At 46.4% G+C, this 18,891-nt stretch overlaps 1 protein-coding gene across 1 annotated transcript in view; it reads left to right on the forward strand.

The window, feature by feature from the left end:
- Positions 1-5,184: 5,184 nt before the first annotated feature.
- LOC115613164 (rho GTPase-activating protein 20-like) overlaps positions 5,185-18,891 on the forward strand; it is a 29,727-nt gene continuing 16,020 nt past the window's right edge. Inside the window, exons 1-2 of the mRNA XM_030498302.1 lie at positions 5,185-5,242; positions 18,354-18,436. Coding sequence (XP_030354162.1) covers positions 18,357-18,436 — 80 coding nt within the window. The 5' untranslated portion in view covers positions 5,185-5,242; positions 18,354-18,356. The remainder of the gene's footprint in view (positions 5,243-18,353; positions 18,437-18,891) is intronic.

The raw sequence follows: 18,891 nt of genomic DNA on the forward strand, positions 1-18,891 counted from the left end.
CTGGTTAATCTGGCAGCAGTGGCTCTGGCAGTATTTATGTCCACTTCTGTAAGCCACCAAGGACTCCTTGACAGAGACAAGCCCCTCCTGGAGACATGCTTGTCACAGACCCTTAGTCTTCCAACCCAGACGCCAGACATCAAATGCCTTCCTTGCAAGTGGGAACCACACTCACAGAGCCTCCAGCATCTGACCAGCCTCCAGATCTAGCCTGTACTCATAAGCTCTCAAAAAACAAGGCCTTCATCTGAGAAGCTGAGCTGCGTTGGCAGCAAACCAGTCCATGTCAAGGCCTTCCTGCAGTGGGCTTTTTCCTGAGTTCCATCAGATTTGCCAGAAGGAACAGCTTTTCCCCAAACGTGGACTATTCAGCTCTTTCCACTGGGGAAAAAAAAAAAAAAGAAAAGAAAAAAAATCCATTGGAAAATTTCTCATAATTATTTTTGTGTTTGTACTTGCAGTAGATTGTAGACAGAATTCTGAGTAGGTTGTGGTCTCTCCCCCGACAGCTGTGGTCTAGTTGGTGAAAAGATGCAGGAAAAGGGAGAAGTTTGAAACGAAGGAAGTGAGAAAGCTGGGAGGAAGAGTGAGGATCAGGAAAAGATCACAGCATGGAGAGGAAATGGCTACTGTTTCATGGTCCAAATACTCCCATGTGTACCACTCAGTTATAACCAAAACCTTCCTCCCAAAGGAACGGGTGGAACTAAATCGAACAAGATTTTCCGTGGAAACTGGTATAAGGAATGACACAGATAGGCTTAGGCAAAGTGGGAAGGCGCTTTTAGGAGAAGTAAAACTGGGTGGGCACATACATTGTTGATAGCAGGGGCAGGAGATCTGGAGGTGCAGGTGAAGGAAGGAAGCAGTGCAGGAACTGTGTCTGACACCTTGTAATGTTACTTTCACGCCCTCTTGCTCAGGTGCCCTGACTTGCAGAAACAACTGCTTTCCAGAACAAGAGAATGACAGTCTCAGATCCCGTCAGTTCTTGGTTCTTCCACCAAACTTGTCACGAAAACCTATCTTTTAGCATCAATTTCTCGGTGACTCTTTCCCCATAATTAGTACCCGGCTCTGCCCTATGGGAATGCCCTTCATGGAAGTCATGGAAGTCTATGGAAGTTCATGGAAGCACTACCAGGAGCAGTGAATGGATCTACTGACCCCGTTCATGCCTTGTTTGCTTCGCTTTGCTTCGCAGTTCCCCAGCATGCCCCAACCCCGCACAGAAACGCTGGTTTCCAACGAGCAGTTCCTGCCCCTGCCCCAAGAAAAGCCGGGTTCCGTGTCCTTTCTGCACGACGCTTTCAGGACTGCCGGTGAGCGCGCGGAGAGGCTGGATGAGCCTGGACCGTGCCTTTGAGGAGTCTCTCGGTATGGAGCTACGGACCGGGCTGCTCCACCGGGCATCCACGCCCAAAAGGGCTGGGCGGGCACCGACGGGTCCTTCCTCCCGGTCTCCCTTCTCCTCCAGCTCCGCCCGAACGGGACGCGGCGCCCAGCGTAGCCGCCGCCGCCGCTCCGTGGCCGTGGCCACCGCCCCGCGCCGGGAGGGGGCGCCACCGCCCTACACCGCCCCGCCCTCAGCCAATGGCCGGCGGGACCGTCCCGCCCAGCCCCGCCCCTCCCTGCTCTCAGCCAATGGTCGGCGGGACCGTCCCAGTCGCTCCGCCCCTCTCCGCCCCGCCCCGCGCCACTCGCCGGCCGCCGCCGCCGCGCCGGGACCGATCGCGCAGCCCCCGCCGCCACCGCCGCCGACCATGCGCCGCGCCGCGCTTCGGCCGCGGGCATGACAAGGCGGCCGCGCCCCGAGCTGCGCCGCGGGCTCCGCGCGGAGCCAGGCAAGTAGCGCGTTGGGGCCGCTGCCGCCCTTCCTGTCGGGGGCTGCGGAGCGGGGAGGGGGTGTCTCTGGGGCTCCCGGGGGGCCGCGGTATCTGTTCGTACCCATCCCCGGAGCTGCTCGCATGTGACGGGGCTCCCGCGCACCCCCGGAGGTGTCTGGTGGGTCTGAGGAGCCGGGTCAGGGGCGCGCTGGGGAGAGACCGCCGCCAGCCCGGGAAGAGGCGAGGGGGTCCGGTTGCTCAGCCCGGCTGCAGGAGGGATGGGAGGCGGGGGACAGCGAGAGAGGAGCTGGGGTTTGGGCTTCGTCAGAAAGGGAATAACCTGGAGATCTCCGCGGCAAGGGCTTCCCACAGCTCCTTTGCTCGAGGCGTGTCCACGAAGTCGCTCTTCCAGAGCGGCAGCAGAATCGCGGCGCTTCTGCACCCTGCTGTCACTCCAGGAGACCTGTCAAGTGCGCGTTACTTGGCGTTTCTGTCAGGTCACGGTGACAGGCAAAGCTGTCCTTCTGGTACTGCGTCGTGGCACTCGGTCTAGCCGAGTAGGGAGGATGCTGCTGGGGAAGAGATGCTCAATCTGTGCTGAATGGCAGCAGCCCCTGGTGACTTTTTTAAATGCAACAGAACAAAGAATAGAATATCATATTAGCATGGGGTTGGCCTGAAATAATGGAAAATGAGAGGGAAAACTGTAAACATTATTCAAAGTGCCAGTTTGAAATTCTCAAACAAATCATCCAAAACAAACAGTAGCTGAGTGGAACTATTTTCTTTGCAGGGAGTTTCCACTGGAATAAATAGCAAGTTCTGTTAAAAAAAATAAAAAAATAAAAAAATCTGCAGCTAGTTGTTATACTCACAGTGCTTGCCAGGGGCTGGAGAGTGCCCACAGCCAGAGAGATCCTTATGGTCCAGAGCGATGTTTTATTGCAGCTTTTGCTGCCAGTGCTGCAGGGACGCTTGCAGTTTTTACCTATGGGCCCTACCTATGACAGAAGTGTCTGTTTTTCCCTTTAACTTATTATCGAATTATAGAATCTTTCATAGAATCATAGAAACTTCCCATCTTCTTCTATATTTAGAACATTCCTTAACGTTTTTTTCTAACTAGACCTCTCTCTGCTAATTCTTTTGTGTAACCCAGGCAAAGCATTGCTGTGATGTGCTAACTCCATATTACCTGCAGAGATGGAAAATTAGGGCCTTTAGCAGTATGTTCTTTCTCTCAGCATCATGGCCAGTTACCAGCTTAAGCAGCTGGAGCAGTAGGATCACAGACACCTGATTCCGCAGGAGTATGGAGCTCCTACATCGTTTGTGTTCCCTGGGATACATAGAGCAACACCAGGCACTGCACCTCATCCTTTCCCATGATTTCTTCAAGGACCTGGTCATCGGTTTGTCCAACGTGACTTTAAGATAATTAAGCAGTTGGTACTTGATGGGATGTGTGTAAATGACAGTGTTCCTGGTCAGGGGACTGCTGCCCAGGGACTTGCAGAGACCTGGTGCAGCCCATGCCCAGATGCAGGGAAGTTCTGCGTCCATTTCCTGGGCCCCTGGGCTGGTGCTCGCCAGGACACGCCTGAAGAGAAGTAAAGCATTTAGATGGTGAGCCAGAGAGAAAGTGGTCAGGAGGCCGTTTTGATATGTATAGACCTTTTAAACCTTCCCCCCAATGTTTGCATCTAAAGAGTTCTCGGAGATCCCACTGTCTGTGCAAGCAGTTGGCTTGATTGGGAAGCTTATTTATTTAACGCCCTCTAGTGACGTTTTAAAACTTGACATAGATTCTTTTCAGGAGGAAAACAGATATTAAAGTTTATTGGTTTAAAAGGATGGACGTTTTCTGAAAGTCAGCAGCTTCAGGGAATCCCTATCAAACACAATACCACACTTTGAATGGGTGCGTAACCTGGTTTTGGTTAGGTATCTCTAGCCATGGAGACATAATTATAGTTTCTGCCTCCTTTGCGCACTCTTGGTGCTCAGTGAAGGTCTTTCCATCAACGGCACTGGACACAATTCCTTTCTCTTGACTTGCCTTTAAGTGCTGCTGCACTTTAGGTTATGGCTGAACCCACATGTAGATCGCTTAATGTGGCTCTGGTCTAGGTGAGCTTGGCATTCACGGAAGGGACCATTTATGTTTCTCAGTGCTTCACCTTTGTTCATTATTATTCAGCTGGGCTGGCTCCAGAAATGGGAAGTGTGTGGCCTCACCTTTGCAGAGGAGCTAGCTCCAGGGGCTTTCACTCCCTTAGATTGTAACCCGGGGATGCAACTCGAGCATATGTGCAGTCAGACTGGTTTTACCTCATAGGAGCGGGAGATGTTGAGGAATGTACCATTGGTATGGTTTCTCTCAATTAGCCTGAAGATGTAGTGGATGTTTGTTCTCATGACTAGCCATGAGGGATCTCACATCCTCTCCTGCGTGTAATATGGAAGATGCTGATTTGCAGCTCTGATGTAGAGATCCTTCTTGTTGATCCTTTCCTAGTCCCTCGTGGACAGCATTGCACCAGCACACCATACTCCACCTTCCTGCCTGCCAGAGGTTCACCACCCCTCTGCTGTTTCACCCTCTGTCACACCAGCACCATCACAAACACCACCTGTATTTGTTCTGTTCACCTTCATCCACATATTATTCACTCTTCAACCCTCGCCAGTGCCACCGTAACAGCAAGTAGCACCCCAGCAGATCCAAATCTCCAAAAACACCTACAGCACCACTCAGCCACTCACACTGTTGCTCGTCTGTGTCCTGCTTACAGCTGTGTACAGTCACACCTACACCTCAAATTCATCTGAGATGGTGCAGTCCATCAGCAGCCCATTGGCGATGCTGCTCAAGAGACAACCTGTATCCTCTGGCTGTAAGCTGATGTGCAGAGGTCACGTGGAGGTGGTACTAAAACGTGGTACACATCTGATCCACACAGCTGGTTTCTCAGCTAGGACAGGAAATCTGCCTTGCCAGCTCCCCACCTTTCCATGTGCTGCTGGTTGGAGACCTGACATCTCCTTGGGGTATTCTCTTTGACTTGTCTGTGAAAGTGTCATCAATATGAGTCCTTATGCCTAGTAAAGTGAACAGCAAGTCTGCTTAATGGCATATTTCAGCCAGAGGTTGAGACTGTGGCAGTTGCCGTGTTTTAAAAACCAACCAAACAAAAACCCAATAAACACCGCTTATGTTCATCTTCCACTTCTCCACATTTTCTCCTGAGGGATCTGGCACAGGGATAGGTGCACATGGGAGCAGGGGATCAACCCGTCTTTCTTGTCTCCACAGTGCTGCCCTCCTCATGTTCCCCTGAGAGCAAATGGCAGGACAGATAAGGACATGAAAGTTTCCAAAACCTGGTGCCCACAGTTAGCCCCCCTGAAAACAGGTAGGGTGGAGTCCAGCTTGTGGCATGTGGGAGAGAAACTGAAGCAAAACAGGATGTTTTTGTGATTTAAAACTTATTTTTCATCATTCCTATTGAAAGGCTTGTTTTGGTTTGGTTTTGAAGTTGCCTGCTGCGTTTATTGGGAAATTTATCAGTCAAAGAGGTTTGTGTATGTATGTGTGTGTATGCAGATGTGTATGTGCACGTGTTTGCATGGGGAGAGCAAAAGAAGAGTCTGTTATTCAGCCTCAGGACAATTTTCTCCCTGAAAATTACTAAAACCAATAGGGACTAACAGCTGAGTAATGGAAAATACAAATTCTATCTATGTAGTTCTTCTGTTAATCTTGCTGGACAATTGTTTTCTGTTCTGAACACCTCAAAATAGGAAAGATTCTATCAAATTATAAAGTATTTATCGAAGACCCACAAAAATGCTTATGAGTGGAGGTATTAGTTTACACATAAATGTGTTTTAAACCAAAGTAATGGGAAATGAGGCATAAAGGACAGATTAGGAAAACCTTTGGGACATCTGTACCCCATAAAGTGTCCTGTATTTGGCCTAGTTTCAGTTTTCACACTAGTTCCTGAAGGGGTTAAGGCAAAAATAAAAAAGAAATACTGGGAGAAATGAAGGCGGGGACTCACGTATGAATCAGAATAAGTATGTTTAAATAGAACATTTATTGGAGTTTTCCACTGCCTGCCCCTTCAGGCTGCACCAGAAACAGAGGCACAGAGAGGAGCATCTCTGAAAAGCCCCTTGGCTGCTTGCTGTCCCCACTGCCAGCGCAGGTTGGGTGCTCCCAGGAGAAGGTGCAACCTCTGTCTCATAGGGCCCGCTTTCTGCCCCTCGGTCCCCAGGGGAAAAATACCTGCCTGACCCTAGCCTGTGCCCTTCCATGGGATATGAAGAGTCATTGCACTACCTAGCCTTTGTCTGGGTAATTGCAGATGCTGTACCCACTCTTAAATCTGAGCCTCTGCAAAGCACTGGCATTTTATCATTGACTTCAGTGGAACAAGACATTTTCTGCCTTAATTGTTTCTTCTCCTTGGCTCATCTGAGTTTCTGCAGTAGCTTGCAGCAATTGCTGCTATAGAATAATTATAACAGCCTCATGTAAGGAACTTAATGTGAATAGTTTGATTCCACTGCTTATCTTTTTCAACCTCTTGTGACATTGAAGAACTGGGACATGTTCTTTAAAGCCGCATGACTTGCACTGGTTCATAGCAAGAGCTTTTTGCTAGAAGAATGTGCATATTTTCTTTGCTAGCCTCATTTGGCAAACTACCCTCTGTCCTCCAGGTTATTTGATCTCTGAGTTCTTCAACCTCCATGATTAGCTTCTCTCCTTCCCTTTCTCAGTCCACTGGCAGCTCTTCAGGCTGCATTTTCAGACCTCTCCTTCGCAGCTTCTTTTTCACATGGGCTCAGCTCACATAAAGCTGTTCCCACCCGCCTTTCCATTCTTGACCTTTGCTCAGCTGCTCAGCAATGTCTCTCTCTCAGCCTCTGTCACTGTTCAACCCTTAATGTCTTTCTGCAACTCCAAAAACTGACAAAAAAGTGTAACTGTTTAAGCCAAAGTCTACTTTTATTTTCCCAGCTCGTGTAACTTTAGATTTGCAGCTCCACTGAAATTCATGATGTTTGCACCTTCATTTGATGCTGGGCTGCCTATTTTTCACTTCCATCGACTGCAAAATTCTGTAGGATTAAATCCTACGCAGCACAAACCTATCACGAGTTCTGAGGAGGAGTTTGACAGTGAATGTTACTAATAAGTGTGTTACCCATCCTTATGCTGACAGGCAGATGAGCAAGCAACAGAAAGAGGAAAATGCATTTCATGGTGTGTATGCTAGCAGAGGTGCTGTTGATTAACCCATTCTTTAGCCAGCCATCTCTGAGAATGCCATTTAACAACCCCAAGTCTGTATAATGCTAATAGGATGCGTATAAGGCATAAAGGGATTAATTTTCAGGTCTAATGAAGTCCAGATGCACAGAGCTGCCTCTTTTCAAGGTCTTTTCCATGGGCAAGCTGCATATAGTTATTTAATCATTGTAAATAGATGAGAAACACCAGACCTGCAGTGTGCGCTAGGTACTTACACTCACAGGCACCAAGGGCTGCTGGCAGTTACCTGGTGGAGGGGACGGGGTCACCTGCTGATCCTCTGCCTGCAACAACATCATTCGTAAGGTGGGAACTTGAGACCTTTCTTGGGGAGCACAATTCATGCTCGTGTTTGCTTTAGGGCTGGGGGAAGCTGGCTTGGAAACAAGCCTCCTCCTTCCCTATGATAGAAAGCCAAACTGGTGAGTGTCAGGGGTGCGTTGATGGACCACTAGCAACTTGGCAGCTTGCACTGGATGTGTGTCCAGGGAGAGGTGAGGATTCAGACCACAGCATTCAAGTAGAGATTGGCTGTCTGCTTAATGGACCTGAAGAGTTACTGCCTCGTAAACTGGTTGTAGTTTACATTTTCTCTTCCTTGTGCAGTTTATATCTTCCTATATCACACACCGAGCATGAGTACTGTGCACTTTTTGCATTGATAGTTAATCTGGGCCCTAGCAAGGGCTGGACCAGCATACTCAAGTTCAGAGGCCTTACTTTGGAAAGGCTGAAGTAATTCTGTACTGAGCAGACCCAGCTGTCTATGAGTTTTTAATATTTGATATGGCAGGAGGAGTAGTTTTGAACCAGGAGAGGGGAAGAGAACAGAATTATTTTAAAGACACGAAGGAATGTGTTACATTTTTCTGTTCCTCAGGTTTGGCTGCTCTGCAAGTTCTTCATTTTGCCAAAGCTCAATTCAGTGAACTATTTATTTGCACATTTAAAGAAAGAGCATGATTCTTCATTTACTTTGGCCTCAGTGATGAATTTTTATACTGTGAAACCCAGCAAGTTCTCTTCCAATGTTATATATACATCCAACTTTACAACAGAAACTTCTACCCCAAAGTACCAGCCTGAATTAAATGGTTTAAAGGGCTTTGTATAAGTGTGCCCCCACTGATTTCCCCCATGAGTCTTATCAGTAGTCACCCCATAAATGTTTGATGCTATGCTTATAATCAGACCATACCACAGCTGGATTCTAGAGACCATCTATGTGTGTAGAGCTATGCGGAAGTTTTCTTTAGAGCTATAGAGGCGAGAATTCCTTGTGAGAGGTTCCTGGGGTAGCTTTTAGCATTGGTTCAAAGGAAGGAAAGGGATGAGGAAAGAGTGCTGCTACAAAATTCTATCAAAACATATAGGAGGAATCTGTTGCAGTGCGTTTTCACCATGGGAATAAGCATTGCAGGAAAATCCCAATAGGTGGCAGCTGTTTGTTCTAATCCACTGTCAGCAAGTATTCCAAATTTACTCACCCCTGGACATCAGAATTGCAACCAAGAAATTGACCTCCAAGAAAAGGTGAAGAAGTTTTACAAAACAAGGTTTTACTTTTCCCACTGCTTTTGGCCTCCTATGCTAGTACTAAAAGGGGGAACAGAAGTGCTTCCCCTAGTAGCTCTTCGTTTCTTGCCAGGCCAAAAGCACAAAGTGCAGAAGTATTTCTAAATCAACTTCAATATTTATTGATCTCTTTGGTTTCCATCAATTAGCAATTGGTTGTGCTGGGTACAGAGAAGAAACTTGCATTTGTGTCACTCAAAGTTTTTCAAATTGTATCAATGCATAAAAGACTTTGTACGAGTGCACCCTTCAGATGCTCAGAGCCTGATCCTGTCAAAGGTGATGGCTAAATACAGTCCTCAGTGGCAGTAAATGTTTTTCTTGCAGTGCTTTTTCATTGTTGCCCCAGAATACAGGGACACAACCCCCTCCTGTTGAACCTTCAGATTTGCAGACAAAAGACCACCCATGGATGTCTTCAGTAGCAGTTCCCCATAATTCTCACAGATTCTGTCCACCAACACTGTATCACTGGGCTGAGGCTTGGAAATAGCAGAAGGGTTTTATTTTTGTAATCTTTTTTCATTTTTGTGTTTATAGAGGAACAACTGATGGACGGGAGCTGTGACATTGTCTTCCTGCTTAAAGCTTTTGGGCCCCTTTTTAGGTACCTTTCCAGCTGTTTGAGTGACAATTGAGAGTTTCACTTTGTTTTGGGACCCCAGGCAGTGCTGTAGCAGGGGACCAGACCCTTGTGCCCATCCCTCGGCATAGATAGGCCTGGTGGAGGACAGTGCCATGAGGGGAAGGCTGTGTTCAGTAGCTGGAAATGCGGACCCAATCCTCGACAAATCCAAGCTTCCTGCCTGATTTGGGTTCCAGCCCCGTGTCATTTAAGAAAATGGACCATTACATCAGCTGTTGAGAAAGACCTGCTTCAGCAGGGAAGACCTCTGGTGCTCCACAAGACAGCAGTCCCCTCCACGCTTTGCAGGACATCCTCTCTCATTGCCATCCACTGTGGCTGCTGTTCCAGACTGCAGAGGAAGGCAAGCCCTGCAGGCACAAGTTAATCTATGGGAGCAGAGGGAAAAACTGTCATGGAACAGATTAGTGTGAGTCAAAGTAGTCCCCAGCCACCTCTGAGTGGAAAACCCACTCGGCCTTTGGCAGCTGAGAATTGTTTCTCCCAGTCCCCCTTATATGGGATATTTTAAAATAAACCAGCAGGGCTCCATTTCTTGGAAGGAAAAGGAAATGTTTCAACGTGTGTCCTTGCAAACTGATTTACTGCCGTAGGGCTCTGCATGTTTGAAGAAACATTTGAGTTTGGTTGGAGCCTCATTTTAGCAGTGAGGGAGAGGGAAGCAATTAGTGAAACAACATGGGAAAATGAACATGTGTAAAATGGCTCAGATAAATATTTACACCCAACTTTCCTAGCTCTGAGTTCATGTTAAACCCTGTCCCGTCACTCTGAAGGGGCTTGCATCCGCAAATAAAACACTAGGCTGTGGCCACCCAACGTTATTTTACACTGCCTTCTCTGATTACTTAGGCTAATTATGGATCTTAAGGAATTCAAATGGTTAAAGTGGTGGCAGGACAGTTGAAGATTCTCCCTAGCATTTGAAAGGGAATGTTAGTGCTTTATCATATGCATGTGCTGGCAAATTTCACCCCAAAGAGCTCATAAAACAGCTGCATTTTTTATCCTCTCTTCTGGACAATGAATTTTCACCCTCTGCAAAGTGAAGTAGCACGAACTATTAAAATATAAATGGACAGACACACGTGTCCTTACCTAACCATGAAGGAATATGGAAAAACAAGGCTGGATGAATTGGAACAGGGTTGCATTAGTCAGAAAACGGAATGGATTGCCAGAGTCTCAGGGTGGCAGGAGGCATAGGGCAGTTAGTGTGACATTAATTGGGCTTCATAAGCGGTTAATGCTGCTCCTTATTCAGTGGGGTGAGTCATCTGTGTGGGCACGTCTAGCAGTGGGCATTCCTCTAGACACATAGGGTTTGCTTCTCTTCCCTTATTCACCTGGCCTGAAATGTCTCTAGAGCAGCCACAAGGGCCTCATGTACCACAGGGGTGTTCACATGGCAGCTGTTTGGGAGCTGGGAGTGGGGTGGTGTCACAGTGCGATGTGTAGAGCTGCTCCTACAGCTGCCAAAAACATTCCTGTCCCTGGGATGAGAAACCTGGCGGCACTGCGGCTGCATGCCATAACCTGCTTCTTCTCCTGGCCATTCTGTGTAGTGGGAAAAGGCCCATCTGATGTCCTGGTGTGGAATATCTGACAGCTTCAAAAGCTGGATCCAGCTCCTTGGGCAGCCCAAGTCCTGAGGGGGAAGGCTTGGGTCTGCTGCCTTGCAGGCCAAGGCAGAGATTCCAGCTGGCCAAGTAATGATGCATTTAACACAGTTCCACCTCAAGCAGTTAACTAGTGGTGAAGTTACAGGAAATACTCCGAATTGCACAGGAAAAGCAACACATTCAGCCCTCCGCCCTGAGATTCCATGTGCCTTCTGGCAAAGCCAGCCCCTGCAGTGCTTATACTCATGGTTGTCTTATGCACTCTGACTTGCAGGAAACCAAGCACAGCACAGACATGGGAGATCCCTTAGGAAACCTGCTTCCCCTTCCTCTAATCAGTCCTCTCAAGAATGTTTTCATCTCCTGAGTGTCTCGCTCTGTCTGCATCTGCAGACTCACTCCTTCGGTTACATGCCTTACAGCACATGGCACAGGCACTACAAGTGCATCTGCTCATATAATTCCTGTCATCTAAAGTCAATAGGCACCGCACTTCTAGAGATTAAATTTTTAGGCATGGCATGATTTCTGGATGTCTTCTAAAGGCATCTAATGCTTGAACAACTCTGTTTACTTATTAAACTTTCAAATTAACCTGGTGCTCCACCAGGTTAATTATTCCTATTACTCTCATAGAAGAGACACAAGGCTCTTTACTAAAATAATTCATTGTATACGTATTTCATGCTGCAATCCTAGCTAAATTCATTTTGTTGCTATACAAGCAGTGTATAAAACTTCCCCTGAGAGTTCAGTGGCCTTGGCCTGGCTCATTTCCTACATTACATGAGTGTAAAGCTACTGACCATAGTGGATCAACATTGATTTACCCTAGCTGAGGATCTGGTTGTCTTTGCTGGACTCTGCTCAGTACTAGTGGTACTCAGCAAGGTTTGTGACAGCCCCCTGTCCTCCCATCTCCCCTGGAGATGCTCCTAGAATCATCCTCACTGTGAGCGTTAGAGCTAGCGTGTTTGCAGCCCACCACTCATGGTCAGGTTCCCCTGGCACTGCTGGTGGGGTTACCTTGGTGCTGGGTGGCCAAAGGAGGGGGAGTCAGGGGAGGTCTGGGGGTCCCATGGGTAGGAGCTGCTCTTCTTGGAAGCTTGTTCATACAGAGCATGTTTTTTGCACGGCCCACTCCATTTGGAACCTTCTCTGTCATGCTGGCCTGCCTGCCTGGCAGTGGCTGGAAAGAAGCTGGTTAACAATGTCTAATCATGATCACCATCACAACAGATCTCTGCTATATATAGCATCTTCCCCTGGCTGGGAACTGGGCAAAGATGGGGAAACCAGCGTGGCAACCAAGTCACAGCCCAGGCTTTTGTCTTGGTCCTAGAACTCCAGATGCTCACCTTTTAAGGGATACTTGGAGGAGAACTGGAGAGGTTTTTATCTTATTCCGGGTGGCAAGCTGGCCAAGGAATCAAGGCTGAGAAGAAGACAAGTCATCTTCCAAGGAGCTGGTGGCATGATGTAGGAAAGAGCTTTTCAAGCCAGTATCACCCAAGATCAGGCTCGCAGAGAGTGCACAGCATGTCAGGCTGTGGCTGCCTCCCAGTAAGGTGACACTGAGTCCCTGCAATGGATTTCCCCATATGAGGGCAAAGAGGAATGACTGCAAGACAGCAGCTTTTGGAGCCCCTGCTAAAACTGCTCCTGGGCATGGGGTCACATTCAAGTTTGTACAGTTCCCCAAATGGTAGATGAAGTCTGGGAGAAAGGAGAGAAGGAAAGAGCAGCCATGCAAGCGCACTTTTCCCTTACACTAATTTTAAGTGCAAATCAACATAAAATGGCAAACTCGGTTGTTTTCAGTTCGTGTAACCTAAATGCCTGATTTCCTTTTATACAGTGAACAATTTCCCCTTCTCTTTCTATGTCTCTTTCTAGTTGGGTTTTCTAACTAGAAATGCAACTGCAGTCTTACAGAGACACTTTGTAAGAGCATGCTGCGCTCACATAAACAAGAGACATACCAGAGCAGGAGGCAGAAGCATCTCACATTATCTCATTGAGGTACTTCTGTAGGAATGCTGCTGCTACTGCTAACATAAACTCATTATTGGATGTAAGAGCAGCAGCAGTTGTTTTCATATGGATGGATCCAAGCCCAAGCAATTGGTAATTGTTTCTGTACTCTTAACTGGATTCTTAAGTATTTTTTTGAATATTGCCTGAGAGCTAAATGTAGCAGCTGTGCTACATTTACACAGAAACTTTTGCTCTGTCCTAGTAGACCACTGAAAAATGTGCCTTTACTGGGTTCACTTGATTAAAGCAGTGATCAGCTATCTGCTCTGGGATAATGTACCAATACTGTGATGAAAGTATTTGTAGGAAGAGATTGTTTCACACGATCCATCCAAGATAATATTGGTGTTATTGGCTCTGAACAATCTATGGTGCTCCAAATAATCAGAGACATCATGCCCTATGTTTTGTTCTTTCTGACTGTGCCTTTAGCAACATAAGCCTCCCTAACTGACCTGAATGTAAGCATGGAACTGACTCAGAGTCCACATTTATGATTTTTTTTTTTAAGACTATATTATACCCTTTCACCATCTTCACAGCTGGAAGGTGAACTGTGTCTAACATGGAGAGAATGACACCGACAGCAAAACGTTCCACATACAAGAGTAACAGAATGTGGCAGCTAGGAGCACTGGGAAAAGCAGGTTTCCGTTGGAAGTGTGAGCTCATTGTCTGCAGTCATACTACCACATGTTGGTAGGGTCGCTCCATTCAGTAGCATGCAAAGAACTCCTGGTGAAACATCAGTAATGCTGAGAATAGGGATAGACCTAAATTAACGCTCTCTATATACTTGATCTTACTGCTTTTAACCCTCCCTGGGTACAGGGAAGCCAGTGTCAGGTCTGTAGTGCGAAGTTGATCTCATTTCCATATGATGGTTTGTAATAAAATGCAGCTTCAAACTTCTTTAAATCCTGCTTGTGATGGCAACAGAGTCAGTGCAGGGGCTTGTTAAACAACCACATTGGAGACAATGGAAGGGGAAACACTCAAGCTAAACTCAGAGCTTACTGGGGCAGTTGGACTTTTCCTTCACCACACATTAAACATAGATGGGTGAATGTCCCAGATCTGGAGTCATGTCTTAATTTTTAGACTATGTCCTTTTCAATCTAGCTAGGGACAACAGTAATAAAATCAGTGCACAATTCTCCCCTCGTCCAAAGAGAAGAGAGGGGATGGCTATCATCCTTGCCTCAGCAGAGAGCATATGGGGTTGAGACAGGCTGACTGACTAATCTTCCTTGCTCTGTGTTCAGTCCTCATGAAGGACATTTCCACTATGGACTGCAGGGCAGTATGGACATGCCTGGCTAGTTTTAAACATGCTAGCTAGCCCCATTTCATGGCAGAGCCTCTGCAGAGCTTCTTCCTACTATTTCTACACTGCCACTTGTTTTCAGACTGGCTTTTTAATCTCTCTTTCAGTGATGACAAACCTAATAACCAAAGAAGAGCTATCCGGGAGCCTTCTTGTGTATGTTTTTACCCTGGAAAATGCAGATTAATTGAAAACAAACATTTTATTGAAACACACTGCTTTGGAAGAACCTTCCAGTAAAATGAAAGGAGGTCTCTGAAGGAAAACTTCCTGCCACACAGGATCTTAAAGCTTCCTGCCATGCAATTTTCCCCTGCAAACTGCCCTCAATTCATGCCAGCTTGTGCACCCAGCCCCATGGTTTGTCTTTGCAGCATCCCTATTATACGGATTTAAGCCAGAAATTCAAACTCCTGTAGATCTGTCACAACCAGCTCCTTGGTGATGTTTTTGTCCCACTTTTGGTCTGGAACCATCAGGGTCTCTGGTCCATGCCATCGTAACCTACAATCTTTCATAGCATTGGCAGCTCATGAGTGACAAGAGACGTGTTTCCCTGCTGCTTTGCACTGACCAGGCAGCTTCCCACTGCTGCGAGCAGTGCGCACGAGTCTTGTCATCTCTCAGCAGATGCTAGGGTTAAAGCAAGCACATGGTGGCTTTGAAGACACAGTACATCAGTGTTTCTGAAACAAGTATTTCAGCTTATATTTTTCAGAAAAATTGTCCTATTAAAATAATTCTGTTTTGATTTCTGAGTGTGACTTGAACTAAACAGCAGTATTCCAGTGCCATAAGCATCGCAATCAACCAGCTAGTGACAGAAGGAAGATCCATGCTGTTCTAAGCAGGTGCCCTTATATTTCAGCTCCATCCCACCTTAACTATCTGAAGAACAACGTTCAAGTGCAGAGGTCAGTGGGGGGAAAAAATCCCTCTCAGGCTGGCCAGCTGAGTTGATAGTGTAGGCCATACATGGGTTTGGAATGAGGGGCATTAGACTCACAACCTTCCCACTGCCAAGAAATACACAGCTAAAATTGGCAGCTCGGAGATGAGTAATGCACAAACATGGTCCAGAGTGTTGCAAGTGTTCAAGCACTTTCAGAGTATGTTGGGTAAACGAATATCTGTTTCCATGGCATCAAAACAGCACAGAGATTACGCCGTGTCCCTTTGGCGGTTCTCTGATTCCAGTGCCTGGTTAATGTGAGCAGAGCTGACTTCCAGCAAAAGCACTCTGACATGGAGGAGCACAGTGAAGTCCCCCTTTTCATCCAAAAGCAATGAAGGACTGCCAGCTGTCTTCTCCATGCAGTACCAGCTCTGCTCAAGCACAACCATTGGGCAGGAGGGTGAGGGGACTATGGCTGCTCCAGAGAGCTTCTGTGTGATGTTTCTTCTGTGTAGTGAGATGGGAGGGGGTTTTTTTGCAAGAAAAAACAGTTAACTGTGAAATTATGTCAATTACTTGTGTCCCATTCCCTCAGTAAGATGCCACTCTTATGATTTTGTGGCCATCATCTCAGTGATGTCCCGACAAGGATACTTGACTGGCTAGAGCCAAAGATACTTTAGCTAAGGGCTTGGAAGGCAATTTTCTGATTTGTTTACAGTCTCTTTGGGATCACGCAATTGAACCTCTGGGAAACTGAAAATCTCAGCATTTTATTTGGAGATAGCAAGTATGGGGAATGCCTTATTCCCTACAGTCACAGCATTTCACTGGAAACCCGAAGTTCTGTCTTTGTGAGACTTCCACAGTGCTTGCTGGATGTGATGCTGGTCCTCAGACTCCTCTGGAGAAGCGCACTGGGTGAACAAAGACAAGGCTTCTTGGAAGATATTGCTGCCACCAGTCAGATACTGTCTGAAACCATTCCTGTTGGTCAGGAGAAGAAATCCACCAGTGCTGACTCTCTGATATCTCCCCTGAAATTTACTCTGAGTAAATTGTCCTCCTACACTACACTCACATCATTAATGTCATTGGTACTCCTTACCACATTGTACCGCAGGGTAGGCTAGTTTTCGGGTGGCCAAAATGATTGGTTTAGCTACAGTAAGGTTACTATGTGCCATAAGATTCTTTGGCACAGAAGATACTATCCATGTGCAAGGTTTTATTACAATACCATTCAAGATGCTAATGCAGTGCCCATGGCACAAAGATGCATCCAATTGCCCCGTGTGCCTGCTGTTTTCATTCAAGTGGCTCTTGCAGCTAACAGCCTGCCAGGGCTTTCCACCACACCCATCCTTTCTTCCTGCCCTAAGATACTGCATGACTGATGCTGTGCTATGTTTTGTAGGAACATTTTATCCTATTAAGGCACCTTTGAAAGCCAGATGTTCTGTTTTAGTAGGGACTCTCTTTTTTTAAAAAGAAACATTTTTGAGCTGGTGTTATTTTTATTCAGTTCTCTCTGTGAAACTTCCGAAGACAGATCTTTGCTTGGCAATGTCATATCAGGGAATGAGGGAGAAATTGCTGCCCATCTGTCACTGTCTACATATATACCTGTGCACAAGGAATCTACTTAAGAGAGCACTATTGATGTTGCAAAGCTAAATATTAGTATGTTAGGAAATTACTGTATTAAATTGTGCTTGCAGTCCCACTCCAACTTTGAGTTACATGATCGTGCACTCTGAAGTGTGGTGAATCACTTCCACCAACTTTTGAAGTGGTCACTAATGCCTTGTTCTTAATTTCTGGGATTCCTCCCATAAATCCCTGGAGACAGACTTGTAGCCGTGCTAAGCCCATGTAGCTCCAGTGAGAGTGAGCAGGAACAGTGCTTCAAACCAGCCCCCTGAGCCAACCTTTCTGGCTGCTCAGAAAAATCAGGTCTGATGCGTTGAACACCAGGCACGCAAGTTCACTGTGGTGGCTTTGTTCTTCACCTTTCCACCAGTGAAATGAGGATAATACCTTCCTCTAACATCATGTTAATGTGGTTATAAGATACTAAGCTGTAATAGGCTTGTGTAGTGAGAGATGGGACTAATGAACTGCATTCAGCACAGAAAAAGACGGTTAATAAATGGAACACACTTTCTCTGTAGGACCTCTTCTCAAACAGCAGCCCTGGTTTCTTTTGGTCTTTGGATATTCCATATTTTGATACGTTCAGAAGTCAAAAGATTAGTAATTCTCACCATACTGTAAACTTCCTGCTATTTAAAGCTCTAATACAGGCAAATGCTGAAATTAGAAATGAGCCGTGCAACTGATTTTCCTGTGTTTACTAAGCAAGAGCCATTGATGTAAGGATTTTTATTCCACATTGAAATCTGTCATCTTTCTACAGCACAAAATTCATTATAGCAAATAGAAGAAGACCTGTGACCTTTGTGTGTATATGTTGACTTGGATAGTTATCATGTCTAACTCAAAAGTCTCATCATTATAGTCACATCATTTCTGTATTATGCAAGACTTGGTGGCTGTGGCTGTTAAAAAATATACAAGCATCTTGAGATTACACTACATGGAGAGGGGCCTAATGACAGTCTATTTGCTGAATCTGTAAATGTAACTACGAAGTAACCTCATCCATTCCTTCAGCCTATAAAATATGACTTCCTACAGCATTATATGCTGTTCATAGCTTTGTCCGGTCTTAAACTGGATTTCTATACCTTACCTTAACAAACTGTTCCACGGCATGAGTGTTAGGAAGTTTTTCTTGACCTTCAGCCTGTAGTGGTTTTTTTTCTTTGCTTAATTTCATGTCATTACTTTGAGCTTTGGCTGTGAAAACTGGAAGCATTTCAAGTTAGGAAAGTTTAAGTGTCCCACATAAAAGTGAGAGTTGACAAGAGCTTTAATAATAAGGAAGGGGAGGGAGGTGTCTGAAAACACAGATCACAGCTTTCAGTGCTGAGGTTTCATGAGTGTTAACTAGATGAAAAGAGACCTTGTAGAGTGCAGTGAGCAGATATGCTTCCAGGGTGGCCAGACTAACTGGAATGTCTTTTTGTCTTGCAGAAGATGAAGCCCATAGTCCAAAGAAGACGATCTACCCCTTCTGCCATTACTAAAGCTCTCAGCAAGTCAAAGAGCCATTCCAGGTACAGGAAATACCTTTCTGACTCCTTTTTCCACCTTTCTGCCGATGTTCTGCCTGCACGGTGTAGGGTGGCATCAGCTCAGGATGTTTGGTGGGAGAGCCATCAGATCTGGCCATCCTCCAGGATATCCACATCCCTGTCGGATGACAGCAGCTTTCCCTTACTACCGGCTTGGGTGGTGAAAACCTCCCTCTCTTGTCTGCCACTCCAGAGCCATCCAGTGCTCTGCTGATGCTTTGCTCCTGCAGGTGTAAAGCACCAGGAGTTTCAGCAGGTAGAGCCAGGTACAAACATGCCAGACATGCATCTTGCTGCACTCCAGCCCATCAGGGCATGGGAATTGGGTGAAGCATGGTAACATGAGCGTCATCCCCATGGACCAGTCCCCATGAGGTCAGTCTGATAGGATTATAAAGGGCAGAACTGATTTTCGTTTGATTGTTTCGTGACCAAGT

Source organism: Strigops habroptila, chromosome 9 (genome assembly GCF_004027225.2).
Source record: "Strigops habroptila isolate Jane chromosome 9, bStrHab1.2.pri, whole genome shotgun sequence".
NCBI classification, from domain to species: Eukaryota; Metazoa; Chordata; class Aves; order Psittaciformes; family Psittacidae; genus Strigops; species Strigops habroptila.